Source organism: Sinocyclocheilus rhinocerous, unplaced genomic scaffold, assembly GCF_001515625.1.
Source record: "Sinocyclocheilus rhinocerous isolate Xijiao unplaced genomic scaffold, SAMN03320098_v1.1 scaffold615, whole genome shotgun sequence".
NCBI lineage: Eukaryota > Metazoa > Chordata > Actinopteri > Cypriniformes > Cyprinidae > Sinocyclocheilus > Sinocyclocheilus rhinocerous.
Window position 1 is genome coordinate 370,481 of NW_015631049.1, and position 16,164 is coordinate 386,644.

At 36.3% G+C, this 16,164-nt stretch overlaps 1 protein-coding gene across 1 annotated transcript in view; it reads right to left on the reverse strand.

Annotated features, from left to right (window-relative positions):
* Positions 1 to 677: 677 nt before the first annotated feature.
* LOC107741269 (uncharacterized) overlaps positions 678 to 16,164 on the reverse strand; it is a 40,904-nt gene continuing 25,417 nt past the window's right edge. Inside the window, exons 12-15 of the mRNA XM_016553967.1 lie at positions 14,699 to 14,814; positions 11,366 to 11,555; positions 5,667 to 5,781; positions 678 to 2,577 (exon numbers count right to left, since the gene is read on the reverse strand). Coding sequence (XP_016409453.1) covers positions 728 to 2,577; positions 5,667 to 5,781; positions 11,366 to 11,555; positions 14,699 to 14,814 — 2,271 coding nt within the window. The 3' untranslated portion in view covers positions 678 to 727. The remainder of the gene's footprint in view (positions 2,578 to 5,666; positions 5,782 to 11,365; positions 11,556 to 14,698; positions 14,815 to 16,164) is intronic.

Below are 16,164 nucleotides of genomic sequence, written 5' to 3' on the forward strand. Positions count from 1 at the left end.
ATATTTCAGCCCCCCCCCCCCTTTATTTATTACAAAATAAATAAATCTGTCATCATTTGCTCAGCCTCATGTTGTTCCAAAATACTGTGACCTTAGAACCCAAAAAAAGATATTTTGAGAAATGTCTCAGCTGATTTTGTCCACATACTGATAGTCCAGTTTTGTTTAGACTGCAACGTTCCCCAAAGCATATTTTAGAGGAGGATTGAAAACAACTGAGCTTTTTCAAGCATCATTCCTGTTATGCAGTAAATTTTTTATATCGCCATCATTTTGTGTAAAACATTATACTTAACATTGTTAAAACATTTTTTGCTTTGGTCTATTTTGGTTTCAGTTTTGTAATGTTAATGTATTTATAGTTTATTTAAACTCATAAATAAAACTCATCCTACTACCAACACTGTATTTTACACTTTCTATGGCCAGAGATTTTTCTTCTTCCATTACAAGCATGGACTAAAACCCAACAATATGTGTTCTCCATTCACACAACTGCATCACTCCCTTCTGTGTGTGTCTCTGCAGAAGCCTTTGAAAATACACACCCTGCAGTGAAATCCCTGTGGAAATGTATTTTCATTTTATGCCCCTGCTCTCCTGCACACAAACTGTAGACTCTATACCCACGCTTTTTCTTACAAAAAAAAAAAAACGCATTGAAATGATATATGTTGCATACCTCACCTCACCTCACCACCATGTAGTATTACATCACCAAATTTAGTTATGGTAATGGCTTGTTCTGTGCTGTCCCTCTGTTGCCAGGCAGCTTGATACAGATTGTGTGGCGAAAAGTTCCTGAGCATTTGTTAGCAGGTTTCGGATTGGCCACGCTCTGATTAGCACTGCTATGAAAGACTTTTATACTTGGGTTAACACTATAACCACTGCTAATGCTAACAGCAGGGTTAGCGGTTTCAGTAGTACAGCCAGGATGGTGCAGGTCTTCAACAGTGCTCATGCTATGACTAACAGATTTGACGCTCTGAACGGTAGGACTTTTCTGTGCCGTTGCTACGTCGTTGCTCATATCAGTTGCGACAATGCTAACATTAGCTTTAGCACTCAAGCCTGCGTCTTTCACATCCACATCATTAGGAGAAGTACAATGTGTCCTCACCTGGACTGGTGTTTGCTGCGGCGGTGTAGTAAGTAATACTAACGGAACATTATGACCATAAAACAATGTCTGGGGGATTTGTACCTGAACAGATTCTCGCACTTTTCCCTCAACTTTCTGCTCTGTTTCCACCAGGATGTTTTGGGTTTGATCCGTGACCTTTGAATGTTTTAGCATCACTCTTCCTGCAGAAGGAAAGACTGTGATTTTCATTCTGCTCACTTTCTGCCCACCTGAGGCATGAATGTTTGAGTGAGCATTTGGATGCTCCAGCTGCAGCTGACTTACAGAGTTTTCTCCTTTGCTACTGGATTGTTTTTGTGTCATTGTGGGTGTGTTTGTGAGCATTTGTGTGACCTGGGATTCCTGTATCACACTGTCAATCAGATTCGCCTTTGGGACTGTCCATATACTGCATGGATTCAGTGAGATTGCTTGTGAATTCATGTCAGAATTGGGCTCTATTTGACATGCGGTGGAGGAATGTAATGGATTCACACTAAACTCCACGCTGCACACAGTCCCAGCAAGACAATCTGACGCACATGGTCTTGTTGCACCTTTAACCTCATGAATATCACTGAAGGACTCACAGCTTATGGCATCCTCATTCTCGACACTTTCTCCATCCTTTACTGCTCTTTCTCCATCACAGTCACGAAAAGATACTTCAAATTCATTCTCTTTCTCATTTTCCATCTCTTGAACTCTTTCTCTCCAAATGTTCTCTTCCTCTTCGTTAGTGAAAGTACTTGTACCCTGCTTTCTGGACATTTGAGAGGCCGCAGTCTCGCAGTAGCTGAGAGGCCGCAGTCTCGCAGTAGCTCCAAACAGAAAGGGCCGGGGCTGTGTATCTTGAGGGTTGGGAATTGGATCAGCAGAGCTGAGAGACAACATACTATCCAGTGAGCTGAGGGAAGAAGTGGTAGTAGATGACAGACTTGACATGCTGGCCAATCTCTGCGCAGGATGACGAAAGCGGGTGGGGATTTGCGGCGACTTCCAAAAAGTGCAACGGCGTCGTCTTGTACCCATTCCAGAATTGTGTGATTTGCAGGAACTGCGTGACTGCTCATTTCTGCTGTCTGTTACAGCTGCATCATAGCTGGATTGGCGGATAACAGGGCTATGATTTGGTGCTGGCGTTTGGGGTGTGGAAAAATACATGGTAGGCTCAGAGAGGCAACGATCGCGTGATTGGCTGAGTTCCCCAACCCCCAGCATGCTTACAGAAGCACTGGAACATGATGAAATGGAATCCAGTGTTCCACAGCTGTAGGTGACTTCTGTCGACTGCATATCAATATGAAAGGGCTGGGGTCTCCTCTTTTCTTTCAGAGAAAGTGCAGCCAGAGGGAGGAAAAGAGGATGAACTTCAGGCAATAGTTGGGAAGAAACGGTGAAGTCTTGATCTGTGTCCTCTGAAGAGGAGTGCTGAAGAAGATACAAACCATCTAGAGAAGAGAAGAGTTTTGAGATGTTTAACAAAACTTAATGGCTAACACTGAAGAGATATGAAAACATATTTCATTTGGTTAAAAATAAATGCTTATAAAATAAGTGCAATCTTAATTTCAGCCACTGTGGAAAGTGTGTCTAAAAACATAAATCTATCTATATATCTATAAATCTATCTTATATATATACAAATTGACCACAACTGTATGTACTGTATGTATGTGTATGTATATATATATATATATATATATATATATATATATATATACACACACACACAAAAATTTTACATATACTTTGCAGTATCTGCAAAATGTTAATTATTTTACCAAACCAAGAGGCATCATACAAAATGCATGTTATTTTTTTATTTAGTATTGACCTGAATAAGATATTTCATATAAAAGACGTTTACATATAGTCCACAAGAGAAAATAATTTTTAAAAAATGACCCCGTTCAAAAGTTTACATACACTTGATTCTTAATACTGTGATGTTACTTGGATGATCCACAGATGTTTTGTTTTTTTGCTTTGTGATAGTTGTTCACGAGTCCCTTGTTTGTCCTGAACAGTTAAACTGACATGCTGTTCTTCAGAAAAATCATTCAGGTCTCACAAATTCTTTGGTTTTCCAGCATCTTTTGCATATTTGAACCCTTTCCAAGAAAATATTTGAAAAACTTTTGAAAAAAGTATCGCAGTTTCCAAAAAAATCTTTGGCAGCACAATTGTTGCTAGCATTGATAATTCTAATAATAAATCAGCATATTACAATGATTTCTTAAGGATCATGTGACACTTTATACTGGAGTAAAGGCTGATGGAAATTAAGCTTTGCATCACAGAAATAAATTATATTTTAAAAGGATATTAAAATATAGAAACCATTATCTTATATTGTAATAACATTTTGCAAGATTACTGTTTTTTCTGCACTGTTGATCAAATAAATGCAGCCTTGATGAGCAGAAGAGACTTCTTTAAAAAACATTACAAGTCTTACTGATCCCAAACTTTTGACCAGCAGTATGCATGTATGTATATATATATATATATATATATATACACACACAGAGCACAAAAATTGGGATAGTTATGACAGTAATGAACACAGTGACAGTTTCAATGACATTATCTCACATACATGTATTGCCTCGTACATGCGCTCATTGAGCAGACGCAATGAAAATAAATCAAACTGGCTCAGGAGTCACCTCTACTGTAGTTTAAACATCTAGCTAGTTTTTGGAGCAATAATCAGCTGGCTGCCAAAACTACAAATACAATATTCAAGATTATTCTTGAACCCTGCTAAAGTGAGTAAATAAGAACCCAATGACCACTTATAACAGTGGATCAGAGATTCCTGCAGAGACTAGAGATCCTGGCATAAGGCTGGCAACCTGGCAACAGTGCATGAACCAAGCTTCCATGGTATGGTTTAATACAAAGGCAAAGAGTGTGTCAGCCTGTCTGGAAATTGCCAAATGGCACTTAAATGATTCTGAGAGCATGAGGTTCTATGAGATTAAAATTGATAACTATTATGGCAAACGCTGCATTTTCTCCTGGTCAGTTTTCCAGGGATACTCCGGGGATTACTTTTAGCATCAGTGATTGGTGAGCAGGTCTGAATTGAAGAAAAGAGAGAAATCCTAGAAGAATACAGATTCCTCAGGCCAAACGTTTAGATTTCATCCTAAACGTGACAAAAATGCCAAAATCATACTAGAATGACTCTGAAAGAAATGATTGAATTTATGAGTGTCCCACAGCACAGACAAGAAATCCAGTGAAAATCTCTGATTTGATCAGAAAACCACTGGTTATGTTGCATGTATACAGTGAAAATCATGCATATTTTCTGTATGCATACCCTGATGATCAACTACATTAGCTGAATGTGCATATTTGCGGTATTTAATAGAGCTCACTGCAGGGCTATGCAATCCCATAATGTAAAGACTCTTGACCTTCCATTTAATTAAAAATGAACAAGAAGCAATCTTACATCTCACTCTCAGACCTATGGGGAGAGTTCACCCAACACAAAAGAAGATATTTAGAGATTAATATTATTATTTTTATTTATTATTTTTTTATTTGTCCAAACAAATGAAACTCAGTGGCATCAAAGGTAGTTTTCGACCCCTTCGATTTTTATTGTGTGGGCATAAACAGTCCTTCACAGTAGGTTCTTCTTCAAAAGTTTGGAATGACACAAGGGTGAGTAAATGATGAAAGCGTTTTAATATTTTTGGTGAACTAGTCACTTTAAAATGCCAAAAGTATGCTCAACTACACTACACATCTGAATAAATGCCTGGTAATAATGCACTTCCCCATCATTTGATCATCATTTGATGAATTAATGCTGCCATGATTAAAATAAATCATGTATACACATGTATTTTTAAATTAAATTCTATTTAATGCAACATTAATTGCTCTAAGTAGACAGTACTATTTTTGGCACACCTGTTTAATTAATTCTCCCAATAGTGCAATAGATACTGTACATGTGCAATAGGCTGTATGTTGGTATTCTGTTGGCTTATTGGCATTTCAGTTAAGCCTGAAAGCTTAAGAGGATCTTAAGAGAGTAAGGGCTGAAATTTAGAGGAGCAAAGCTGGCATAATAAAACTCTATAACAGGGGTCTCCAAATTTGATCCTGGAGGCCCGGTATCCTGCAGAGTTTAGCTCCAACTTACCTCAACACACCAAATTTCTAGTATGCCTAGTAAGACCTTTATTAGCTGGTTCAGGTGTGTTTAATTAGGGTTGGAGTAAAACTCTGCAGGACACTGGCCCTCCAGGACCGAGTTTGGAGACCCCTGCTCTATAATAACTGCAAACGCAGTTCTAAAAAAGTTTGTTAAAAAAGTTGAAAGTTTATTACTTTCAATAAATTTACCGCTAACTCAAATTCTAAAACACCCACATACACCAGCAGTGTATGTGTGTGTGGGAGTACTGTCAAATTGCACTGTCAAAAAGGCAAATTTTTGTTCTGTAAAGTACCTCAATAGGCATCTACATCTCAGTGAAATGAGGTCCAAAGGGCAAAACTTTACAATTACCTGCGTAGTCACTTGTTTCCTGCCCTGAATTCATTTGCCTGGTGAACAGACTCTCCAGATCATCTCCAAATATGGCAGGCGTGTTTTCAATCAGGTACTGGATGAGTGCGGCGACCTGAACGACAGATAGAAAAACATGAAACATCATCAATATGAAAAACAGACACAGCTGGCTCGCAAACGTAAACGCTGACTGTAGTAGCACATACATCAGAGACTGAAGCACTGTACCAGCTCATAAAGTTTACGACTTGTTAAATGTTTTAAAAAGATTCATGTGTCGGAGCATGTCAGTGTGTATGAGGTGGACATATTGTGTATGCTAGATGACTGCCACCTTGTTTCTGTCCAAGATCTAGAGTGTTTAGACATTAGTTTAGAGTTTTCATAGCACCGCTGTATGTGACGCCAAAGTATGTGTGCATCTGGCATGTGCATAGAGATCCTCACTTCTCTCAATGAAAAAAATCCAATGAATCTTTTACTCCTTGAACATTTCAGATACAAACAAGCCCAAAGGAATGGAAAATTAAAAAGCATACAGAGGGCATGGAATGCTCTCTAGCATTTCCAATGGAAAAACAGCATTTTGAAGACACCATAGGGTTTTGTGGCTGGCAGCAGATGAGTAACTATCCACTGCTTGACTCATGCTGTTTTTTTCAGAAAGCAAATGCAAAAGGCATCATCCCACGTAGTCCTGGACATGGTGAACTATTCTAACCACATTAACAATTAGGTGTTCACTCAAATTGCCTGCTCTCATTCACCACACATTTGTCTGTCCACTAATTGGTTGGATTAATTGGGTTCGGACACAGCGTGAGAATGCGCTGCATAAATGAACTGCCATCTTTGGATGTTGAGAAACAAAAGCATCTGCACAGTGACACACATCCAACTGCTAATTATAGATCCATCCATGATTCATCTCTCGCTTCATGTTCTTTTAAAGTCCCCAGGAAATCAACCAAATGTATATTCCAAATGATTTATCTGTGCACATCATTTTCTCAAAAAATTAAAAACATTACCTTCCCATCCCACTTCGCAGCGGCATCTCTTCTCTGATCATGTCTACACCGGTGCGAGAGCAGGACAATAATCCATCCCTTCTGTCAATCACATGAGATCGCAGCAATAAGCAAATGGCAATGACCCAACAATCCAATCGATTCCCGATGGACAAAATCAAGTCCTGTCCCACATTCTTTCCATTTCACAAGTGATCACAATTTCCGTTTCATGCTGACTTTAATTATTTCATGTACATTTTCTATATTTTACTACTCCAGCCCTCATTGAAATTCTGTATGTAGTTGTTAAGCATCCAGACTATTAGCTGTGGTTATTGTGTGCATAAAAGCTTACATGACTTGACCTTATAGCAATTAATCCCTGTGTCCAACAGGGATTAACTGTGTCCAAGCATGTAAATCTTGTCAAATAGTAGATACAATAAGAGTTCAAATAGCTAATAAAAACATCACAATAACCCACAAGTAATCCACACGACTCCAGTCCATCCATTACAGTTTTTCTCGATTGCTAAAACACTATAACCAGGCTTTTGAACTAAAATTTCAAAACCATAACGCCATTTTTCAAAAAGCACACCCATTTTGCTGAACTATAAACACTATTCCCCTGCTTTAACACATGAGTCAGATTTGGTGAACCGTTACTGCAAAACTCTACACACAAATCCCTACATTTCTCAGTGCTTACACCATGTGGTCATTTAGAAAGCACTAGCATTCAATACTGTTCACTCAAGTCAGCACAGCTTGAGCTCAATTAGCAAAAAATTACCCAGGTGGAAACACTAAGAGTCAAAATTGAACACACATCAATCAGATCCTTCAATAAATAGATAAAAGGGCCCGAATCAGTTCACTGAGCTTTGGAACAATGGATCCACAGAGAAATGAAGGAATAGGTCGAAGAGGAAGAGGAGGAGGAGGAAGAGGAAGAGGAGGAGGTGGAGGGAGAGGGAGAGGAAGAGGACGTGGTGAAGGAGGAGGGAGAGGAAGAGGTGAAGGAGGAGGAGGAAGTTTTTTTTTTGAAAAACTGTAATGTCTTATGAAGTGAAACCTGCGTGTTTGTAATAAACAAATACGGCTTCCTCTATCCATAATTTTGCTTTCACCAAATAGTCATCTAGTCTGAAAAATATTCACAGATCAAGGACCGTTTTAAAAACAAAAAGTTCAAAACAGTTTTAAGCAAACATATCGGTGGATTTTGATGTGAAAGAACAACAGGGGATGAACTTTTTCACTGGAGGAATTGGTACTATGAATTAGGGACTCGTATTTTGAAGGGTTAAAGTCGCCTTGATGGATTTTCTTAATAATAATATTTAACAATAATCAGCGGTTTGGATTCTCATTCTTATGGCACCCATTCACTTCAGGATCTATTGGTGAGCAAGTGATATGATGTTAAATTTCTCCAAGTCTGTTCCAATGAAGAAACAAACTCATCTGCATCTTGGTTGGCCTGAGGGCAAGTCAATTTTCAGTAAATTTGTATTTTTGTGTGAACTATTCCTTTAATTGTAAAAGTTAAAGGTTCCAAGAAGAAAGTTTCTACATATAGCTCTTACACGTTCATGGTGGTAATGTGGTATGTTATTTACCAAACAACACAAAGGGTTAAGTAAGTCCGGAAATATATGACACCTGCAAACCTCAACCTAAAGATTGCACTTCATCAGAAGTCAAGAAGTCAGTTCTTCATCAGTTTCATTACATCTTGTGAAAGTATGGAAATTCAGCCCACGTTTCTTTCTTGTGACAGTTCTAATCCATAAACTTCCACAATTTCTCATGGAGGTTATAATATTTACAGATGCACTTTACATACAGTACTTCTCAGAGTGAAACGCAGAGATTTGATCACAGATGCTACTTCTCAGACAGGCTTGAGATCTAATGAATAATGTTAATGAAATTTCACAAATAATATCAGTCAGAGTACTGGACTCGTATCAGTTTTTGCCTGTCATATTCCAGTAAATAAGTTGCTATGGAGACCATGTCTAATAATTGTCATCTTTAGATAACCAGGCAACACACTGTGCTATGCTTTTATACACAAGGAGGAATTTCATTCACATGCCCGCCATGGACCTTAAATTATCGAAATTCCTCTCCAATTACACAGCTCTGATGTCAATCATCTCAGGCTCAGCTGTGACAAAGCTGAGCTCTGCTTCCTCCCAATTGCTCCCAATCTCATTTTCAATCTCTCAAAATCACACAGAGATCACCACCTCAGGTCTTTTCATTGGCTTCCTATATGATAGACTCTGATTGCAGACTGCTGTGTTACCAGTGTCCTACAAGCCATGATGAAACACTGCCAGCAGCTGCCGCCAGCTGTGCATGGTTGAAATGTTTATCCTCTCTCTAAATGAAAAGCTTTTATGTCTAGATCAAGAAACTTCTCCATCCCTGTCAGCCAGTCACAGCTGATTTTTTCTTTCAATAAATATCACAGGCCAAAAAAATTACCATCCAAAAATACTTCAGTAAGCTTTGATTTAAAAAAACAAAAAAAACACCCCTAAATTTGAACCTAGTAACCAAACCCGACTATATATACTGACAATAAAAAGTTCAAATTATGATCAAATTATGCCCTTGGTGGTACTAAAGTTCTCAGTATCTGTCTTTCACTAACTGCTAATACACTGCCAACTAGATGTATTTTTATGGTAAATAAACTATAAAAACAAACTCTATATAATTTCAGGGCTCAGCAAAATATTTGTTTGTTTGTTTGTTTGCTAGCTAGTAGTTGATCTACTAGATTAAATAACAGTAATTTTTACTAATAGTTTATTTTTTAAAAAGAGATCATTTTAGCAACATTTTTCTAATTGTCAAAAAATGTTTTAAAAGTGTTCTTTGTAATAAACAATTAATCAAAAACAATCTATTAATATATAGCTGCACTGTAAACCCGAATAAGTTGAGAAAACAAAAAAACTGAGGTAATCAGTTACATCAAATTTTTAAAGTTATGATGTCTCCAATTTTAGGCAAACAGAACTATTATTTTTTAAGTGTTGTAATCATGTATGCAAATTACTCTTAACGTGAAGTTCTAAGTAACCTAACTCATATATTTTGACATTTTGGTCTTCCAAAAGAGGACACAACTAGAAATCAGTGGTTAAGTTGTATTTACAACACTGTTCCAGAACAGTTCAAACCAAATATTCAGATGTGTGCAGCACATTTTACGGAGGACGAGGACTGTTTCCTGGGAGAGTAGCCTACAATGCCGGTGTTCCGGTGAATTCAGTTCCCCTGTTTCCCCTTCGGCACGCATGCTGACCACAGTCTATGATGCTGACAAATAATGCTGACTCACAATCTGTAAGTACGTTTTCATATTTAAAGGATTTGCGGTATCACAGTATGGTAAGGGACGTAACATTTCCGTCACACGCTTGAGGAATTCGGCCAATCACAAAGCACTGGATAGCTGGCCAATCAGAGCACACCTCGCTTTTCAGAACGATGAGCTTTGTAAAAATCTACGCGTTTCAGAAAGGCTGGGCATAGAGGAGAAACAATAATGTACATTATGTGGAAAATAATGTGTTTTTTGAACCTTAAACCGCATGAACACATTTCATTACACCAAATACACAAAATAAGCAACATCATATGACCCCTTTAATGATTTCCCTGCTTACGTTTGTGTCAACATCCTGTTGATAAGACAGATCCCTTTGGTGACATCAGGAAATCTGATTTTGCTAAACTGCTAAAGTTAACAAGCAGAGCAAGATGGCGGCCATCAGATGCATTACAATTCATTATCTGAAGGGTGGAGAGAATCATTTGCAGCTTTAGGCTAAAAATACTGGATAAGTCACATCATTATCAAGGTTTCTCTTGAATAATAAGCAATGCACAAAGCAGTTCTGTATGATTTACAAGTGTGTATGTGCGCTTAATGAATGAATACATATTGTGTAGCTGTTTCAAAGAACAGTTCGCTATTTATGATATAATTAGCCAAGTGGCCACTAGCTACATTAAGAATACTTTTAAAGTCTTGTATGTTCATTACCCGTGAATTGTCACAGTTATGTAGGTCTTATTTCAGGTTTTTTGTCTCTACTAGCTATTTAGTTCTTGTTTCTAATTCTTGTCATGAGTCATTATAGGAATCCAAGTACAATTTCTCTTAAATAAACCATGGGGTTCAAAAGTCTGAAAGCTCATTAAAAATCAGGGATTTGAAATGTCATTTAAACCAGAAAGTAAACAAAGTAGGATTTTGAACATTTTAAATCATGAAAAATATAAATAAAACCCAAACAAAATGAAAAAGTTTTAATGTAAAATAAAATAAATACTTCAGATTTCTAGATCACTAATCAAATAAGTATTTTAAGCATAATATACTCTTTAGATCATTCTCAAATAATGACAGAGAACATGATCATTAAAAATTCTGAAAATATTGTGCTAATAACATAATTTGTAATGACAAATAGTTCTCAGACTTTTGATCCCCATTGTATATACTGATTTTAACCTAAAAATGAAGATTGAAATTGAATATTGAAACGGTTAATGGACATGCTATATACGATCCCATTAAACAAATTAGAAAATACATGTGAAATGATCGTATTACTAAGAATACATGTAACCAGATGTTTGCTGACTTACCTGCAACACACTCTGTCCCTCTTTGTCAGGGCTGATTTGGGAAGACCTCCAGAGCATGTTGGGTGCAATGCAAAGTGCCAGGTTTGTTGCTGTCATCTGATTCTCCTCCGAGTGAGTGTGTATCCTGTGTAGCACTCCAAATAAGAGACACAGCAAGGTGACATTCTCCTCCGGCAACTGTGCAAGCAAACTAGACAAAAAGACAATAGAGCTTAAACAATGACAGGCAAATGCAACCAGACAAACAGAAGCATAAAACACATGCTTAAATAATCTTGCCAACAAATTATTATGTGCAGAAGTTCGTCTGCCCTCTCATACATATGAAAATGCATTCCAGTACAAATATGCACACACACACACACACAAAGATAAAACAACGGGTGTGCATAAACAAGTGAATATTAATATCACTCTGTAAGAAATTTTCAAGCAATAAGCAGTTGGCTTGGAATCTGAATTTTTCAAAAGGTAAATCAAAATGTAAAACTCAGAACAGCAGAAGGAAATATTATCACTGTTTGCCTGCAGTAAAATGCTTGAGTGGCACTTTAATAACTCAGACCAAAGACAGGAATTTCTACGATGAATATCTATTCAGATATTCTGAAGAACTAGTTAAAAGGATATGTTTCTTCAATACCCTGAGGCAAGTTACAGTAGATGCAAACAACCTAGAGATCAAGGTCATTGTATAACAGATTTACCACGAGCAAAACAACGGAATCTGAATATTTAATTATTTTTTTTTATCAATTTGAATTCTTAGATTTACCTACTTATTACACCTGTCATTTTGGAAAGTTAATAATAAAAAATAAATGTTTGTTAATAAATAAAATAAGCTCCTTTTAATGTTCCCATTAATTCACGCTATTGTCACCATGTACAGCTTTACAATGTGATCTATATTTTTACGAAATAATTTATACAAACTTCGATAAGAGTTGTCCATTCTGAATTCCATTATTTTCTAGTGCTAAAAAAAATGTCAAACGTTGTCTAGAAGAATTCGGACCAGAATGGAGGTCTTCAACCTTGCTCCTAAAGATCAGCTGTTCTGCATAGTTTTAACTCAAACCTGGACCAGCTAATCAAGCTCTTAGGACTACCTGAAAAATCACAGGTGTTTTGAAGGATGTTGGACATATACTGCAGAACAGTGGGAGCAAAAGCAGAGTTGCAGACTTCAGGACTAGAAAACGGAGGAAAATGAGAAACTGTGAAAGCACAATTTTTTTTTTTTTTTTTTTTTTTTTTAAGAGCACAGATCAACAGGATTCAGATGTTTCTGAGAAATATCATATCAATTAAAAATCTACCAGCTGAGCATTCATGCTGCTGTGCTCCCAAAAAACATTTAATAACACTTTGCTGTTCTTTCCTTACAACAGCTGGTCCTCACACTAATTAGTTTCTTTTTCTAATTAGTTCAAATAATAGGTATTTATTTTATATTTAAAGATAAATTGAGCGTCATCAGTTGGACTCTCCATAGGTGTAATTTTTTATACTGTACAAACTGTATTTTCTATCCCTTACCCTAACCCTTATAGAAAACTACTGCCATTTTTTTATTTTCAAGGGAAAAAAACTGTTTTGTATGTTTTTTAAGCCATTTGGTTTACAAGGACACAGGAAGTATCCTCATAAACCATGTTTACGTCGTGATACCCATGTCATGGACAATTTGTGTCCTCATAAACCATATATTCAAGAACACACACACACACGCATAGGATTAGGTTTAGAGATGAGGGAGGGATTATCTATATAATTGCATATTGTAACTAAAATTATTGTCACTGTACATTTTTCTGACTGCTTCTTTTTTATATTGTTGAAAAGTAATTATATGTTTAGGTTTGAGGATACGGTTAAGGGATTTAAAATATATCTATAAAATGGCAAATGTAACTATATAAATAGATTTATGATATAAAGCATTCATAAATATTTTGTTTCTATATTTGTTAATATGTAATACTGCTTATGTTTTAGATGTTTCAGCATCTACCCAAATGTACATAAAAGTATGTTTTTGCTGTAAATGTTATGGATGAATACCTAAATGGCTGCTTTCGTGTCGGAAACAATACGATGCATTTTTCCAGAAGTTTCACTGATAAAACACTTAAATGAGTCTTAAGCTTTTCATTTTTCACGTGAGAAGTTTGTATTTCTTTAATGCTGCTATGAAAGTATAAGCGAGTTTTTAGTAGCACATGCAATAATGTGAGTGTTGCCATGGCAAAGGGATGTCAAAATATCCTAATGGACTAACCATTTGAAGTATAATTACTATGTTTCCTTGTCCTTAAGAGCAGGACCTTTGTAAATTACTCTCTCACTTGCCTGTTACTTGAAGTCTTCTCATACTGGTCTACTTAAGAGTTATTGCCCATAGACTCTGGAAATCAGACTTTCAGAATCTTTGTGACACCTCTTTTTTCTTACTTTCAGTAGATGCCTAAAAGCTTTTTTTCTGTGTATTTTCTAGTCTCCGTTCCATGAGCTCTTCATAAAATCTCCTTTCAGAATTATGTTTTTTTGTGTACTATGTTTCTTCACCTGGTATGTCAAAGTGATCTTGTGAGTATTCATGTCTTTCATGTAAAATGAGGTTTACACATGTAAAATATAACTTTACAGATCAGTTGATTCTATTGTATTTATCAACAATGAGATTATGTTTTCAATCGTCTACAAGCTCTTTAGGACTTCTTGCTAAAAAAATTCAACACTCATTGAAAATTAAAAATTTGTTGCCTTAAAAAGTGTTATGAAAAAGGTTTTTTGTCAATGATATAAAATGCTTATTGACTCTTGCACGCATCAGTGACAAGCAGTGACTTCCACACAGAGGCGTGTTTAGAGTTTTGGGGGCCCTAAGCAAGTGTTCCCAGGCGAGGTATAAATTACATTATGGGGGGTGGGTTTGGGTTCCCCCTCGGTTCAAAGCATGTTTGTGGTTGGTTAGTGAACCCCCCTCTGTACAAATCACGTTCTGCAGGGTCCTCCCAAGACCACGGGCCCCACGCAATTGCGTGGTTTGCGTGGTGCCTAAACAAACTACTGCTTCCACAGACACAAATGCATGTCACACACGCTCCTCAAAAATGTTCACTTTGATTTTTATTTTGATTATGGGATATAAAAAGGATTTATGTAAATAAAACATTTGAGCAATAATTAAAACCATTGTTTTAGATATAGATCAACCAAAAATCATCCAGGTGGAAATGTGGTCTTAGTCTGTACACTTTATACATTGAGTGTGTGTATGTGTGAGCATATGTAGAGTACATAAGTATGTTTGTAAGCTGTTCTCACCTTCTGACTCTGTTAAGTCTTTCTTGTTGATCCTCAGTCTGTAGCACTTCCATCCAGTCCTCATATAAGTCACAGCACAAAACACCACCAGGCAGTTTGCGTAAAAACTCCACAATAGTTAATCAAAGCCAGGGATTCTAAGACTTTTCAGTCAGCCAAACCCCTTCCACCTAAAATATTTATAAAATAAAATATAAATAATAATATAAAATATTGATATTTCAATACATTAACAACACATTCATATGTTCACAGTTCTCTGATGTAGATTAATGATCATAAGACATGCAGGTAATCCATAAAAAATTCACATTTTTAAAATATTTATCTTTTTTTTCTTCTATTTTTGGTAACAGTTTTATTGTGATTACCTTTCATTTTAAAATACTTATTTTTATGATTTGATTAATAATTAGCTTTTCATCAACTCACAAACCCTCTGCAGTTCCCTCACAAACCACAGTTTAGAAAACCCTATTCTAAGCAAATGATAGACAGATGCTCAACCTGACCTAAAATGACCATGAAATGAATGGCAATTTTAATGTCTTAATGACTTATGTAAATGTGTTTAACCTCCATAAGTGTAGCTCTGTCACAGGGATAAGCCATTAAGGATTTGACCTTATCTTGAAAGGGTAAAAAAATAAAAAAATATAATAACAATAATATACCTACAGTATGAAACCAGTGAACACCTAAATATCTAGCTGCTAACAGTGTGCTCTTACATTGGCAGCAGATAATATATTTTCGTTTTACAGCTAAAATATTCATGGTGACACAGTGGTGTTTATAAATCAGTAGCAAAAACTGTAAAAAGTAATTATACTTTTAAATATAATAGCTTTTAAATTCAATGAAGCAACTCAAGAGTTTCTTCGTTACTAGTTCTAAAGTGACATTTTCTAATTAGTAATTAGCTTGGGCTCAGCTGTTAAACTGTCAACTTGAGATTTGTGGTGGAAGGAAGTAGTTCCGCATACAATAGCATTTTAAAAGACACCCAGTTCTTGTTTCTTATTTATTTACACACTTGTGCCATTAAACTGTTGTATAAAAGCAATATCATACTTTTAGTGTGATATATAGATATAGACAGGGGTGCACATGTGGTGTACATGACCAAAATAAAAAATGCACTGTGTTAATAAGTTCAGACCACTCATTTGCATACCGATATGGCAGAGAGAGCTCAACGTGCTGCAAATTAAAAAAAACATGCAAATAGAAAAAACACCAACAAATTAAGAAAACATCATCAGTTTTTGCTGCAAATACTCGCAACACAACCAAATACAGAAACGCGCTGCAAACAGGCCTACGCATAGAGCACATCGGAAATGTTTAAGGGAACCTCAACAAGTGACAAACCTGGCTGGGACATGCTTATCAATGTCTACTCTGAAAGGTGAAATTTTTGTTTAACATCCTGATATTTTTGGAGATTCTTTTTTTTGGATATT